This window comes from Stomoxys calcitrans, chromosome 3, assembly GCF_963082655.1.
Source record: "Stomoxys calcitrans chromosome 3, idStoCalc2.1, whole genome shotgun sequence".
NCBI classification, from domain to species: Eukaryota; Metazoa; Arthropoda; class Insecta; order Diptera; family Muscidae; genus Stomoxys; species Stomoxys calcitrans.
The window spans coordinates 102110118-102126857 of NC_081554.1; the positions used below are offsets into that span (position 1 = coordinate 102110118).

Sequence of the window (16740 nt, forward strand, 5' to 3'; positions counted from 1 at the left end):
CTTCCACAGCAAATTTATTAAAATATGCTGATGTGGAAATTATCCTTGCTCAAAATGGGTATTTTGGGTATTTCTGTGAACAATTTCTGGCAGTATTTATTTTTGTTTTTTAAAAGGACACTTTTATATGCAAAATTCAAAAAGATGTCTATTAAGTTTTTCTTATAATTTTTTCAATTAAAATTTTCGTTTTCGAAATATGTGAGCTCGCAGTCCTCTGTGTCCTGTTATGATATCGACTGCTATGCTGACCTCCTTTTTACTTCCTTTCAGTAATAGCCTCGTCTTCTCGCGACCAGGATTTCACCACAGCATTTCGTTGTTCTCCAGCCAAGCCCTTAACTCGGACTGTGTCGACTCCAAATGTTTCGGGCTATCCAAGTATGGCCTCCACTGCCAAATCGACTGCTCTTTCATTCCCACATACTTCGCAATGGCCCGGCAACCAAACAATACGGATTGTGCCATCTTTCTGACACTCCACAGTGGGATAGAATAGAAATAAAACTAGTAAAAAATATGCCGTTTGAGAACGGATAGATTTAACTCTTTGAAATTTGAAATTGTTAGAGCTGAGGTATAGAAATCATGTGCAAAATTTCAAAGCCCACTGTGTCTAATTTTAGCAAATTCGACTAATAAACACTGCTTTCATGGTCGCAAGAACGTAAATCAGGAGATCGGTATATATGGCAGCTATATCCAAATATAGCCCAATCTTGACCATACCATGTACGAACATCGAGTGGCCTAACACAACTCATTGTGCTAAATTTCAGCGAAATGGGTTATTAAAGTCACCTTTTATGGACCTAAAAAGGGGCTTGTCCGGTCGCCTCTTGCAGGCCCCCAAAGTTTGTCACCTCGGCAATTTCAAAAATTGTTCCCTAAGTCTTCATTTGTGGTCAGTTTTTAAAAATTCGTTTCTTCGATGCATGATTTGGATCGGTGACAAAATTCCTGTAGTATGCGTCAACTTCTGATAGTTCAGATTATAGTTATACATTTTGGAAGTCAAAAAAATGTGAAAAGTGGATTTGTCGCATTTTTTGGTCAAACAAGTAGTTCCATTGATTAGTTTCAAAATTTCAGGCAAATCGGATAAGAACTGCGCCTTCTAGAGGCTCAAGAAGTAAAATCCGGAGATCGGTTAATATGGCAGCTATATCAAACAAAACATCAAAACATGATTTGGCCCATTTACAAAACATTTGAAGTAAAAACAACAAGTCCGAATGGGGATCTGCGCTTTGCGTTTTGAGAACTCGAGGTGTTTCTCAATAAACAATATGATAACAAATTGGCTTAAACGGATGCAATACCCGTTCAAGTTAACATATCTACAAAAGTTCAAACTTCCTCTTTTCAAAGGAAAAAGTTAAGGTATTTAAGCAACTTCTTCCAATAAAGGCTAATCAATGAAACTACTTTCTTTGAGCGAAGAATGCAAAAAATCCTGCCTCACCTCACTGTGGACCAAATTTGAAAAATTCTCAGAATCCTTCTGTAACTGTGAAATGGATAAAAACACTACCAATTTTTTTAAGGGAAATGTACTCACTACCATATCCAGGAATGGACCCATCGGCGATATTTGGTCTTAAAACAAGAGCTTAACTTTTTATTGCTACACTATTTATAAGCCGATAAGTTTTTTCTATGCGAATATTTGAGTTTCATAGGCCAGATGATTGTCATCAGGCCTATTCACAGGCCTATTCACAGGCCCTTTCAGGGCGAAGTAGTCCGACTTAAAGGAGTGGGCGGCGAACGCAAGCGACAATCCTATGGGGAGAGGACGAGACTATTATTGAAAGAATTTAGAAACAGTTCAGAATAGCTTTCCGTATCATAACAGGACACAGACGATTACGAGCTCACTTACGCAAAATCGGTGCGCAAGTGATAGCATGTGTACATTCAAAGAAATTTGTTAGTAAAAACAGCAAACATGTTTGCTGTTACAGCAGAAAGTCTGTTGAAAATGGGACAGCATTAATTTGTTGCTAAAACAGCAAAAAGTAAAAGAGCTCATAAACATAATAAATATTTCAAAAATTTTTATACCCTCCACCATAAGATAGGCGGTATACTAATTTCGTCATTTCGTTTGTAACACCTATAATATGTGTTACAGAACCCATAAAGTATATATATTCTTGATCGTCATGACATTTTAAAACGATCTAGCTATGTCCGTACGTCCATCTGTCGAAAGCACGATAAATTTGAAATTTTGGGCAAATATATCTTATTAATGTAGGTCAGTTGGGATTGTTAATGGGCCAAATCGGTCCACGTTTTGATATAGCTGCCATATAAACCGATCTTGGGTCTTGACTTCTTGAGGATCTATATGGCGCAGTTCTTATCCGATTTGGCAGAAATTATGCATGAAGTGTTTTGTTATGACTTCCAACAACTGTGCTAAGTATGATTAAAAGCGGTGAATAAACTAATATAGCTGCCATATAAATCGATCTGGGTTCTTGACTTATTGAGCCACTAGAGGGCGCAGTTCTCATTCCATTTTGGCAGAAATTTGTTTTGTTTTGCTATGACTTCCAATAACTGTGCTAAGTATGGTTCAAATCGGTTCATAACCTGATATAGCTGCCATATTAACCGACCTTGGATCTTGACTTCTTCAGCTACTAGAGGGCGCAATTCTTATCCGTTTTGGCTGAAATTGTGCATTGTTGATTGATTTGATTTGTTATGACTTCTAACAACTGAGTTATGTATGGTTCAAATCGGTCGATAACCTGATACAGCTGCCATATATACCGATCTTGGATCTTGATTTCTTGAGCCAATAGAGGGCGCAATTATCATCCGATTTGGCTTAAATTTAGCATGAAGTGGTTTATTATTACTTATAACAACTGTGCCAAGTATGGATCAAATCGGTTCATAACCTGATATAGCTATCATATCAACCGATCTGGGATCTTGACTTTTTAAGCCTCAGGAGGCCGCAATTCTTACTCGATTTTGCTGAAATTTTGTACACGGGACTATCAGGATACATATCCAATATGGTGTTAATCGATCTATAGCCTAATACAGTTCCTACAAGGCGCAATTCTTATCCGAATGGACTGAAATATTACCCAATGACTTCTGCTATGGTCTACAACATTAAATTCACTCATCGTCCGAATCGGACTATAACTTGACATATCTCCAATAGAATAACAATTCTTATCCATTATTCCTTGTTTGTCTAAAAAGACCTTAGCAAGAACTTAGCACGCTCTTACTTGTTATATTTCATCTTTTCTTTAAATTGTACTTACACATGCAATTTTTTTCTATTTTATACAATTTGATCATTTTTTAACGAATTTGAATAACAGCAGATAAAATAATTACTAATATTATTTTCATGTTTTTAACAAACAATGAACGAATTAAATTGGCAAATTTTTTATATTTTTATACAGCAAATGCCTCCATAGTTGTTTAGAAATTTAAAAATTTTTAATAGGGTTTTAAAAGGGTTCTGTGCCTCCTAATTCCCCGTACCTTTGAGAAATTTTGAGTCCATGAGTTCTTAGTCCACGAACCATTCCTCCGCATCATTCAAGGTTCCTGGATAAGAACAACGTCAAATCCTCCTGTCATCAGAAGGACCTTTAGTGCCATCGAAGCGGCCTTACAATTGTGAAGATTTATGTCCAGAAACCGGACCATACTCAGGATACAGTATTTCCACCACTGTTGCATTAGGCTCGTCTTCTGTGTCCGACAGGAGTTCATCCTCACAAGATGCGTTCGATCTTGTCATGATGGGTTTCCTTACGCATCCAGAGGTTCTGTGTCTCCTATTTCCCCATATTGTTGAGAAGTTTAAATCCAGGAATTCTTAGTCCACGAACCATTCCTCCGCATTCTCAAGGTTCCTGGATAAGAACAACGTCAAATCCTCCTGTCATCAGAAGGACTTTTAGTGCCACCGAAGCGGCATTACAATGGTGAAGATTTATCTGCAGAAACCGGACCATAGTCAGGATACACAATTTCCACCACTGTTGCGTTAGCTTCGTCTTCTGTGTCCGCCAGGAGTTCATCCTCACAAGATTCGTTTGATCTTGTAATGATGAGTTTCCTTACGCATCCAGAGACAGTTGAGAAAGTAGTGGACACTGGACACTTGCAGTATGGATGATTGCTCCACAGATGCTTCATTACCTGCTGCTGTTGAAGTATCTTTTGAGTTCCGCCCTTCCCCTCTGTTGCACACCTTGAACCCAATCCAACTGGATGACCCACCCACACAGGGCTGGCCGGGTCCCTTCTCGATGTCTTCCCCTCCTGATTCGATCGTGGCAGGGGATTTCCAGTGTCCTGAATGGTTCAAGTGCTCAGCAACAACTGCTGAGTCGTCTTGTGATTCCCCAACCCCAGTGTTTCCATACACCTTCAGTCTCAATTTGTTTAATCCGTAGGATACAACTCCTTCAGACTTGTTGACGTCTCCGAGACAGCCGGTGTTTAGTAAGAAGACTGCATGTCTCCGGTCGCCATCAGCGTTGATGCCCGAAAGCAGTTAGTTGGTATCGGCACCGATACCAGCCTGCATAGTCCCAAACTGGATGAGACCCAGATAATTCCGCAAGGACATCGGAGTGTACAGATGACAGTCCAAAAATCATGTGACAGAGCAGACAAATATTTACTAGTGTTCAAGAACTTTGTTATCCAGTAGTCAATATAATATGTACGAACATAAACACTGAGACGTCCGAATAGTTTTAGAAATTTACAAATCATATCGTGGCCAGTTTTGCCGTTTTTCTGGCAGGTTCCTACCAAAATTGGTAGGATTTTATTCCCTTGGTGGAAAATAGGTTGTTACAGCGCATTTCTGGGCTCAAGCCCTTCAATCGGAAGATCATTTTATCTAAACCCGGTATGATTGTTCATTAAAATCGGGGCAAAAATACGACTTTTATGAACTCATGATTTCTTATCCCAAGATCGGTTCAAAGCGGCTATATCAAGATATGGGTCATCATTTAAGTTTTGACTGTAGAGTGATTTAAAAAACAGACTGACGGACGTGTCTAGATCGTCTATGAATATAACTACGATCTAGTATACCGAGGGCTTAATATAAAAAAGGACTTAGCTCGATTTTTTGTTACTTTACAGGAGAGGGAAATAACTCGACCTTTATTTTTAAAAATTATTATAGCTCTGTTGTTAAAAAGCATTAAAGCTCTGAAACTTTGAAGTAGGCTTAATCGGCCAAATTTCTTGGCGTTATTGTTGAAAGTAAATTAGACTGGAACTTGAACAGAGCCTCGCTGGTAAAGAAGCTTATAAGAAGCTACGACCTCTGTTGATGCACTGGCTGTACTCTTCGGTGGTAAGGCCAGTTCTGACGTATGGCTGTGATGTTTGGTGGCCTGTGACGCAGAAACGGACACATGTGCGCGATCTAGACAGGGTTAATAGGGTTGCCTTGAGATTCATGATTGGGACTATGGGCACTACTGCGACAAGGTCCCTAGAGGTTATGCTGGGAATCCAGCCGAACGATTTGTTTATAAAGGAGTCGCCAGAGAGGACTCTGTTAAGACTATTACAGCTTGACGTGCTTAGAAAACTCCAGTTAGCCATTCCCGTATACTGGACAGCACATTGAAAGAACTGCAGAAGGACTTACAAGTAGTGACGGAAATAGTAGAGCGCCGACTATATATTAGGATACCAACACTGATGGAATGCGTGATGACTGCAGCATTTTCCAGGCAGAGGAGGTCTTTACGATAACTAGTGCGGCAGAGATTGTGCTATCCAGAGGTATAGATCGATCTAACATCTGCATCTACAGCGATAGTCAAGAAGCATTGAAGGTTTTAGTTGGTACGAGTATAAGATCTAAAATCTTGGGTCGTTGTCGAGAGGCCTTAAATTGTCTTCAGAGGAATCATAATCTGGCTTTATGCTGGTTTCCCGAACATAAGGATGTCATAGGAAATGAGAAGGCGGACATGCTTGCGAGTTCGGGTGCAAGACTTGCTCTTATGTCAATATTAGATGTATAACCACCACTATCGAAAAATTTCCATGGAATTGAAGAGCGTTATAAGGATACATAGTTAAATCGCTGGAATTCAACAGCCGGATGTGAACATACAAAGCTTCTGCCGGACGAACGCTCAAAATCGAACATAGATAGTCTTTTGTTAATGGAAAAGGCACATCTGAGTATGGTTATCGGAATTATAACGGGACTTAATGAGTTATGTACACATATCTCCCGTATAGGCATAACAAATGATGACAATCGTTGGTGTCATGAGATCGACGTCTCGGAGGACGTTATTTGTAATTGTATCCACTTGAAATTTTTAGAATAAACAAAAAACGCCAATTTGGTAGATATTGATTTGGGTCCTTTTATATTAAGCTATCGATATGTACCATATAGGATATATATAGCGTTTGATGTGTTGCAATTGGAACGACAACATGACCAACTCTTCGGTGGTAGATATGAAAACATATACCGCGTTCTTGGCTTGTAAAACATTTTGATCGCGTCTGGTAGGATTATTCTTAAAGATTGGTAGGAAATAATTTTCAAATAAACAAAAAACAATAGAAAAAATATACTCATTAAATGACCTTTTCCAAGAAATAAGGAATTGAAAAGCTCTGAAAGTCCTCAAACATAAGTCGAAGGCTGTAAACCTGGAGCCGCTTGACGCTTACCTTTCAATTTCATTTTGCCCTTGGACATTTGTGACAGCAGCTATATATTTCATGATGATTTTCGATGCTTCTGTTTTACCAGCTCCAGATTCGCCGGATATTAAAATGCAGGTGTCTTGTTGGCGTTGTTTTAATATTCGGTAAGCAGCATCGGCAATGGCAAAAACATGGGGTTGATTCTCAAAAAGTTCTCGCCCCTTGTAATTTCGTATTGTTTCGGATCCATAAATGTTCATCTGCCTGTAGGGATTCATAGAGACGCAGACCTCTCCAATGTAGGTGTAAATGGAGCCAACTTGAAATCTGTAACAAAACGGTAACATAAAAACATCATTGAAAGCTTTCATACATTTAAAAAATTATTTTAATCATAAACAAAACAACGCTCGTGGCGCAACCTGCTATCCAATCAGTTCTCAATTTAAACAAATATCAATTATATGATTTTCATTGTGCTCATTATGTCAATGGGAGTAAAAGTATAAACGAAAAAAGATCGCCCAAATACAAACAGTGAGATATAGATATTCTCGCACCTCCGCATAGCATTGTAGGAACAACGAAAACTACTTGAGTCTGGTGGATAATCGCATTCCAAACAATCAACAGCCATAGTGTCAAGCATCATTCGCAACTAGTGAGATCAATCAACATTTATTTGGCGCCATGTAGTGAATTAATGCATTATAAGGCAATTATTTCATAGATAATACAATATTTTTTGAATCTAATTTAGACATTTATGTTATGATTATGTTAAGTAGTATATACTTTGATTTTACTGTGAAGCTCGAGCTTAGTACCATTATTATTACAAGTTGGTATAACAGAAAAGTGTGTACTTGTAGGCTTGTCCAAAAAAATTCATCAAAAATCCGAATTTGCTGAAATTTTAAGAAATTAGTGGAAGCACAATTATTAGCATTGTCAAATATGATTCTATGATCGGACCATATACTGCATTTTATCAGATTACACAGATTTTTCGAATAGAGGGTTTTACTGGAGCTTTCTACAACCCAGGATTCACTTAATAATATTGCAGAAAGCGGTCAGACGACATAAATTTTTTTGAATTTTTGACAGTACTCGTCAACTTTCTCTTTGTTTACATCTTTACATTTTTCGTTTTGCTATTTAAATGTATGTTCTGTTAATTATTTAAATTTCAAATCGATTTCAAATTTGTATGGCCTGTTTGTGTATCACAGCCGCATTGTGCACAATACCATCTGATTTACGGCATTCAATGATACACTTAATCACTCTGGACGTTTTATCCCTGACAAAAGCAAAAAACCAGTAAGGAAGGGCAAAAGTATTATAATACCCTACACCTACCCTATCCTAATACTCTACACCTACCCTATAAGTACAATGTGGGAGCTATATTCAATTCCGAACCAATTTTGATGGATCTCGGCGAGCAACTATGTTCAAACTGTAATAACTACGATTGACAAATGACAACATTATTGCAAATTAACCAAAATCTGGGAGCTATATCTAATTCTGAAACGATTTCGAGCAAATTTCTAAGATAATGTGGTAGTCGTCGAGGAAAGCGTTGTGCAAAATTTTGGCAAGATTGGTCAAACAATGCGCTTGTAGTGGCTCTTGGAGTGAAAATCTGGCGATATACATATAAGACAGCTATATCTTAATCTGGGCCGATTTCATTGAAATTCATTGAGAGTCATAAGAAAAATCCTTTCTGCAAAATTTCGAGAGAATCGGTAAAAAACTCAGCACTTCCTTGCAATACTCACAAAATCAGAGGAACATATATATGGGAATTATACCTTAATCTGAACCGATTTCGATCAAACTTCCAAGATACTGTAGCAGTCGTGGAGGAAAGTGTTTTACAAAATTTTGGCAAAATGGGTCAATATATGCGCTTGCTGTGACTGTAGAAGTTAAAATCGAGCGACATATATATATGAGAGCTATATGCAAATCTGAACCGATTTCCATGAAATTCACCACTAATGCCGTGAGTCAAGAGAAAATCCTTCCTGCCAAATTTCGAGAGAATCGAATAACAAAAGACCATTTAATTGGAATATTGCTCAATATCGGACGAGCATATATATGGGAGCTATATCTAAATCTGAACCGATTTCGAGCAAACTTTATAAACATTGTGCAAGTCGTGAAGGAAATGGGGAAGAATGGTGAATAAATACGCTGGCGGTGGGTATAAGAGTGAAAATCGGGCGATATATATATATATATATATATATATATATATATATATATAAATATATATATATATATATATATATATATATATATATATATATATATATATATATATATATATATATATATATATATATATATATATAAATATATATATATATGTATATATATATATATATATATATATATATATATATATATATACTGTGTCAGTCGTCAAGGAAATCGTTGTACGAAGTTTCGAGAAGATTGGTCAATAAATGAGCTTGCAGTGGCTCTAGGAGTGGAAATCGGGCTAATATATGGGAGCGTTATCTAAATCTGAACCGATTTCCATGAAATTCAATTGAAAATCCTTCCTGCCGAATTTAGAGAGAATCGGTTAACAAATGACAATTTTATTGCATTATTACTAAAAATCGGACGAACATATATATGGGAGCTATATCCAAATCTGAACCGATTTTTTTTTTCAATTTCAATAGGCTTTGTCTCTAGGCAGAAAACATGCCTGTACCAAATTTGAAGACGATTGGATGAAAACTGCGAGCTGTACTTTGTACACAAATTAACATGGACAGACGGACATATCTAAATCGAATCAGAAAGTGATACTGAGTCTGAAGTTTAGGGCGCCCCGATAGCCGAGTTGGTAGCGTGCTTGGATTACCAGTACAGTGGTCGTGGTTTCGATTCCCGCCAGAAGCCGTGGTCTGTCGCTACTGTGGTATCACAATGGACTTAAAATTGTCTAAGTGAGTCTGTAAAGGACTGCCACTCTTATCTAACCTAGCTGAGGTATTGACTATGTGCAAGATTTCAAGGTCCGTTGGTGGGCCTTCAAAGTTGTTAACCTCGTGCCTAAAAAATGAATTCGGGCTGCCATAAGCACATTTGTGGTCCGATCTTAGAATTTATTGCAGCAAAAATATAGCAAACTTTGCCAGCTACCCAAATCAGTTAAAAAATTGAAAATTGGTTAAGAAATGACTTCAAACCACATAAAAAGGGACAAGCCTTGGCGAAAATTAAAAATAAAATGTTATTTGCACTTTGAGGCAAATAAAAAAAATTTCCGAACTAAATTTTGTATGGCCGCGATGACCAACCCACCAATGGGCCACCGGCCCTTCCAGAGCCCTGAAATTTGCAATTTGTCTGGTTTACCCTTAAATTATAACCATATAAAATTTCGTTATCCGTTCCACATTTTTTTCTATCCCACTGTGTGCCGTTTGGACTCAGGTACAAAATAGGAGATTAGGTTAGGTTTAAGTGGCAGTCTGCCATCAAACTCACTTAGATGTTTTCGTCCATTGTGATACCACAGGAACAGAAGAAGGAAGATGCCTTCTAGTTCCTATCTTTGAACCATCCAGATCGCTTTAAAAAGCCCAGTAACTTGCGAATGTTCACATCCGGAGGTTACTTATCATTGAGGTTATACTTGAATCGTACAGCACTTAATTTTAAATTTTGCCCCTGTTCCTTAATGGAAGGGCAAATTTGCATTTGCTTGCACAAATTTTCCACAGATTTTTGGTATTTTTTTGTCTCCAGATTTTGCATGACGGCAACAAATTTGGAAATTGGACTTAATTGAAAAACAGGCGAGGAAAGCCAAAGTCGGACAGTACCGACTATAAAATACCTACCCTAAAAGTGGAAATGGGAAATGGATGTCTAATTTAATTCTGAAACGATATGAATGGACTTCGGCAGAGGTTTTCAGATGAGTAATAAATACGTATCCATAAGTGAAAAAAGGGCGATGTATATACAGTATCGGCCAAAACCTAAGCACCTCCTCAGTACATTTTTTACAACGATAATTTTTTTAAGAAAACAAAGTTACACAGAATAAGAATTCGCATCGAAATACTGATTTCGATATTTTTGTTTTTGTACTTAAATTGGGAAAGCTTTAGTCTTTTTTTTGGAATTTTTACTTTTTTTATTTATTTCTTAATTCCTCTTATTTATGTTTTTCAATAATAAAATATAGATAAATAAAAAATATTTAAAATATTTTGATGACTTTGTTTTCTTAAAAATAAAATTATAAAAAAAAAACGTACTGATGGGGTGCCTAGGTTTTGACCGAAAAAATTAGCTAAAAATGTCAACAGTGAAAAAGAATGATATTTGTTAGTTTTCGTAAGGATCGCTTGAAAAATGACTCCATTGTTGAAATAATACTCAAAATCAGAGGAACGAAAAAGCGACGAATATGGGAACTATAAATAAATCTGGACCGATATCAATCAAAAACCGTACACACAGTAGAAGTAATAGAAGAAGAAATTTTGAAGAGAAAATCGGGTAAAACACATATAACGAAATTTGAACCGGTTCGAACTGACTAAAGACCGAAAATATGGTGGTTGTCGTAGAGAAAGTCATTCTGCAAAATTGTGAGAAGATCAGTTGATAAATGCGCTTGCAAAGGCCTTAAAACAGGAAATCGGACGATACATATATATGGAAGTTATATCTAAATCTGAACCGATTTCTGTGAAATTTGCTAGTTATACAGGGGTCATAAGGGAATACTTTGTGCCTATTACAGATTTCACATTAATGTAATATTAGTCCAATATTAGCCGGAGGAACATATATAAGAGAGCTGCATCCAAATCTGCTACAGCTAATTTCAATAATTTGAAGATCATCGCGATCTCTCTTTGTACACAAGTTAACATGGACACACAGTTTGCGCTAAGCATCAATCACCTGTACCCCATTATTGGTGTACGATATATTTAACTTTAGGTTATCGAATAGAATAGAGACATTTTCATGATTCTTTTTGGATTTTTTAAAGAAAGTGATACATAATAGAAGTTTTAAACACATGTGTGCAATAAAATGCGACATAGTACAAACACTAAATGCTAAAAAAATGTGGCTACATAGATACTTCTTATTAACCCATTAGTGCATAGTGTCCCTTTTATCGGACGTTAGTATCTCTTAAGGTGGAGTTACATACAAATCCCACAAAAGCGACATGTAAAAGTTAAATAATTTCAACTTTGACGATTGAACTCGTACGCCATTCTGTGTTGTCATGTCATACGTTAAGTATTTTTTTTAGGTTTCAAAGTTAAAAATTGTTTAACTTTTGGGCTTTGCTTTTGTGGGATTTGTTTGCAGAGTTGCATTTTTAATGCGCGCGCAAAGTATATAACTCCAACTTTACACTACGTGTTCATTTATTTGAATATTTTGAAAACCCATATAGAAAAGAAGTTCAAAGATGTCACAATTCACAGTTGTTTTATAGTTTTGATCAAGCTTCACATTTAAAGTTCTTGTTTACTAGCAACGGGACCATTATTTTTACTTTTACAGCTGGTGCAGACAAATCCCTATAATATGCGTGTTATTATGATGAATATTAATCATATTGATCTATATTAGGCGCACTCCCAGTATATCGTCCTTTATACAGGACGCTTTTAAAAATTAAGTTTCCGCTTTTATATAAAATAAGAAATATTTAAGAAATAATGGTTTAATGTGGGTCGTTTGCTGTCCCATATTGCCTATATTGGGTTATATAGATTTTTATTTATACAAAAAAAAAATGTAACTAAGCACATAAAAATTATTTCGTACTTTACGTACGTGCCCAAGGTAGTCAATGGACCAACTTTTCCTGAACTCGGCTTTCAAACTGTTCAATAACTGATCGTTAGACAAGACCAAACAACGTGCTGCTACGCAACACTTTTTTGTTCAAAAGTTTTACATGGTAATATCTATCTAATAACTATATCCACCACACCACATTGGTTCTTGGCAAATTAGTTTTTTACCACAGAAAATCTCTTAATATGGCAATTTGATTTGATTTAAAAAAGACTAAATGATGACTATTTAATAGGTAGTCATATAGTCATTTATAGACATTCACCACATGATGATCCACTCCAAGCGAGTAGCACTAACATTTAAATAAGCGCCAACTGTCTTCAATAGGATTTAGACGATCCAATTAGATTTAGTTGATCTAATTGAAAACAGCCAGTAAATGGCGCTAATTTGGAGAAGCCAACATCAACAGAAAAAGAGAGAGAGAGAGTGTGGTCAAACTAGTCATACAGCATTTATCTTTGTTAAGACAACCTTTCTTTGAATAAATAAAAATAAAATATAGGATTTTCGTTGCGGTTGTTTGCGGTATTATTTTTTAACTTTACCACCCACCCACCAATTTTGGGGAAAAATCGAATTAGTTAAAGTATTGTAAAAATTTTGAGGACTGCGTTCAGCTATCTATATATATGAAAAAGAATTTTTATTTGTTTGTCGGTTTATTTGTTTATGTGTTTCATATATGGTTTGGGGTGTGGGGGTTTAAATAAGTAAATAACAGATATTTGAGTGTAGAAAAATCTAAGGGAAACTTGAAACACATTTTCAACTGAAATTAGGCAGAAGTTTCCAATTTCCAAATTTATAGCAATTTTCTAAGCTAGTGTATATATATATATATATATATATATATATATATATATATATATATATATATATATATATATATATATATATATATATATATATATATACACTAGCTTAGAAGATTGCTATAAATTTGGAAATTGGAAACTTCTGCCTAATTTCAGTTGAAAATGTGTTTCAAGTTTCCCTTAGAAACTTGAAAATGTGTTAAGGCCTGTGCAATCGCATTTATCAACTGGTCTTCTCACAATTTTGCAGAATGACTTTCTCTACGACAACCACCATATTTTCGGTCTTTAGTCAGTTCGAACCGGTTCAAATTTCGTTATATGTGTTTTACCCGATTTTCTCTTAAAAATTTCTTCTTTTATGACTTCTACTGTGTGTACGGACTTTGATTGAAATCGGTCCAGATTTATTTATAGTTCCCATATTCGTCGCTTTTTCGTTCGTCCGATTTTGAGTAATATTTCAACAATGGAGTCATTTTTCAAGCGATCCTTACGAAAATTGACAAATATCATTCTTTTTGACTATTGAAATTTTGGGCGAAAGCCCTCACTACATTTTTTTTTAAATAATTTTAATTTTATTTTTAATCATCTGAAAACCTCTGCCGTAGTCCATTCATATCGTTTCAGAATTAAATTTGACATCCATATAGTGGTATTGCCCATTTCCACTTTTAGGGTAGGTATTTTATAGTCGGTAACGTCCGACTTTGGCCTTCCTCGCTTGTTTTTCAATTAAATCCAATTTCCAAATTTGATGCCGTCATGCAAAATCTGGAGACAATACCAAAAATCTGTGGAAAATTTGTGTAACCAAATGCAAATTTGCCCTTCCATTAAGGAACAGGGGCAAAATTCAAAATTAAGTGCTTTACGATTCAAGTTTAACCTCAATGATAAGTAACCTCCGGATGTGAACATTCGCAAGTTACTGGGGTTTCTAAAGCGATCAGCATTGTTAACGTTCAACGTTAGGAACTAGAAGGCATCTTCCTGTTCCTGTGGTATCACAATGGACGAAAACATCTAAGTCAGTTTGATGGCAGACTGCCACTTAAACGTAACCTAATCTCCTATTTTGTACCTGAGTCCGAACGGCACACAGTGGGATAGAAAAAAAATGTGGAACGGTTAGGTTCCGTTTAAGTGGCAGACTGCCATCAAACTGACTTAGATGTTTTCGTCCATTGTGATACCATAATATATATATAAATACAATATGGGACTCAAATACGAGGTATTCGGGAGTAGAGTAGTCAGGAAGGAAGAATAGGCTTTATAATTTGGCGTTACTCCAAAAATTGGGATCCCAAGTTGGGGCGAAAGGCGACTTTTAGGTTTTTTGACTTTTATAAAAATGGGCTCAATATCAATATAGGACTCAAATGAAAGGCATTCGGTGGTAGACTACGAATATGACATAAATAGTGGGTTCTAATTAATTTGGGTTCGCCACAACCCTAAAAGCCCTCTAAATGGCAATCTGTCTCGATCATATCTATATGAAAATCAAATGAAAGCTATTTGGAAGCAGATTACGAATTTGTGTGCTTTAACTCCTAAAACCACCTCCAATAGGTTATTTGACCAATTAAAACAATGGGGGAGGATCAAGTAATACATATTTTTGAGTGGAGTGCGTCACTCAAATTTGTGCCCAAATGGCAGATGGGGTGTGGCGCACAACCCTCCATAGACGCCCTCCACCAAACGGCTGTATACACCAATCATGACAATATGGGGTTAAATTAAATGTATATGGATGTGGACTGCGAATCTGATCTCTTTATTCTGCTTACCCTAAAACAATCGATCAATCATAATGGCCTAACAGGACACTTAGTGATTTAATTAATTTGGGGACCTAAATAAATGAAGGCCGCCATACCCCCAAAATCATGACGATTCGTTCAGAATGATAGGAGGAGATGCAAACCTTAACGTCAAAGTGGCCGTCATTTTTAGCTCATCGATAAGGGTCCTTCTTTTCTAGACAAGTCCAAACGGGGTGCTGTTGGCCAACACTTGTTTCTTCAAAAGTTTTACATGGTTTAATTACTTAGAACTGTCGCCATCGCACCAAATATATAGACGGGCAAATTAGTTCTTTACCACAGAAAATCGTTAAATATGGCAATATGATTTGATTGAAAAAAGTCTAAATGATGACTAATTTATAGGAATTCATATAGTCATTTATAGACAACTACCATATGATGATTAATGTTGAAGGCGTTAAGCCACTCTAAGCGAATAGCACTAACATTTAAATTAGCGCCATCTATTGGCTGTTTGCAATTGGATCAACTGAATGGAGACGTCAACACAAACAGCGAGAGGGCCGAGTGGTCAACATTGATCATGCAGCATTTATCTTTGTTATGGCAACCTTTCGGTACTTAAAATAAAGAAACACAAAATATAGAAATTTCGTTGCGGTCGTTTGCGGTGATATTTTTAAACTTTCCCACCCTAAGATGGGCCTTAACAATAGGTGTTATAGGTAGTTGAAGTGGCTATCTTTGCCATAGATAAACATTTGTTTAGTAGAGTGCGAATATCCAAGTTTGTGCTTAACGGTTTGAAGGGAGGGCTCAACGAACGTACACAGAATCAGAGTTATTGGACAGTAGGTTACATTACAAAGGTGACATTTGTCTACATTTGGAAAGCGAAAGCGCAGTGGAGCGGGTTTGATTGAAATTTTAGCTCAACGATAAGAAGCCTCCTTTTATAAAAAGTAAAGTAAGTAAAAGCGTGCTAAGTTCGGCCGGTCCGAACCTAATATACCCTCCACCATGGATCTCATTTGTTAATTTTTTGCTCGATTCTGAAATTGACATGTTATTCATGCTATTTCAGTTTATCGGCTGATTCAGACCATACATGGTTTATATAGTGGCTCAAGAATTAAAATTGGGAGATCGGCTCATACGGGAACTATATCAGGTTATGGACCGATTCAGACCATATTTGGCACGTACGTGGAAGGTCATAAGAGAAATCGTTAAAATAATGTTTAGCCAAACCGCATAAGAACTGCGCCCTTTAGAGGCTCAAAAAGTCAAATCTGGAGATCGGTTTATATGAGAGCTATATCAAGTTTTGAACCGGTTTGAACCATACAAGCCAAAACAAACGACTTTTTGCAAAATTTCAGCCAAATCGGATAATAATCGGATAATTCATGTCAAGTCAAGATCCAAGATACTAATAGGAAGTATTTGTGCAAAATTTCAAGCGCCTAGCTTTATCCCTTCGAGAGATAGCGTACTTTCCACAGACGGACAAACGAACGGATCAAGATTATACATATATACTTTGTTGGGTC

General features: G+C 36.5%; 1 protein-coding gene across 1 annotated transcript in view; it reads right to left on the reverse strand.

Moving 5' to 3' along the window:
- LOC106085854 (unconventional myosin ID) overlaps nucleotides 1-16740 on the reverse strand; it is a 111102-nt gene that overhangs the window by 22890 nt on the left and 71472 nt on the right. The window contains exon 2 of the mRNA XM_013250300.2: nucleotides 6727-7029. Coding sequence (XP_013105754.2) covers nucleotides 6727-7029 — 303 coding nt within the window. The remainder of the gene's footprint in view (nucleotides 1-6726; nucleotides 7030-16740) is intronic.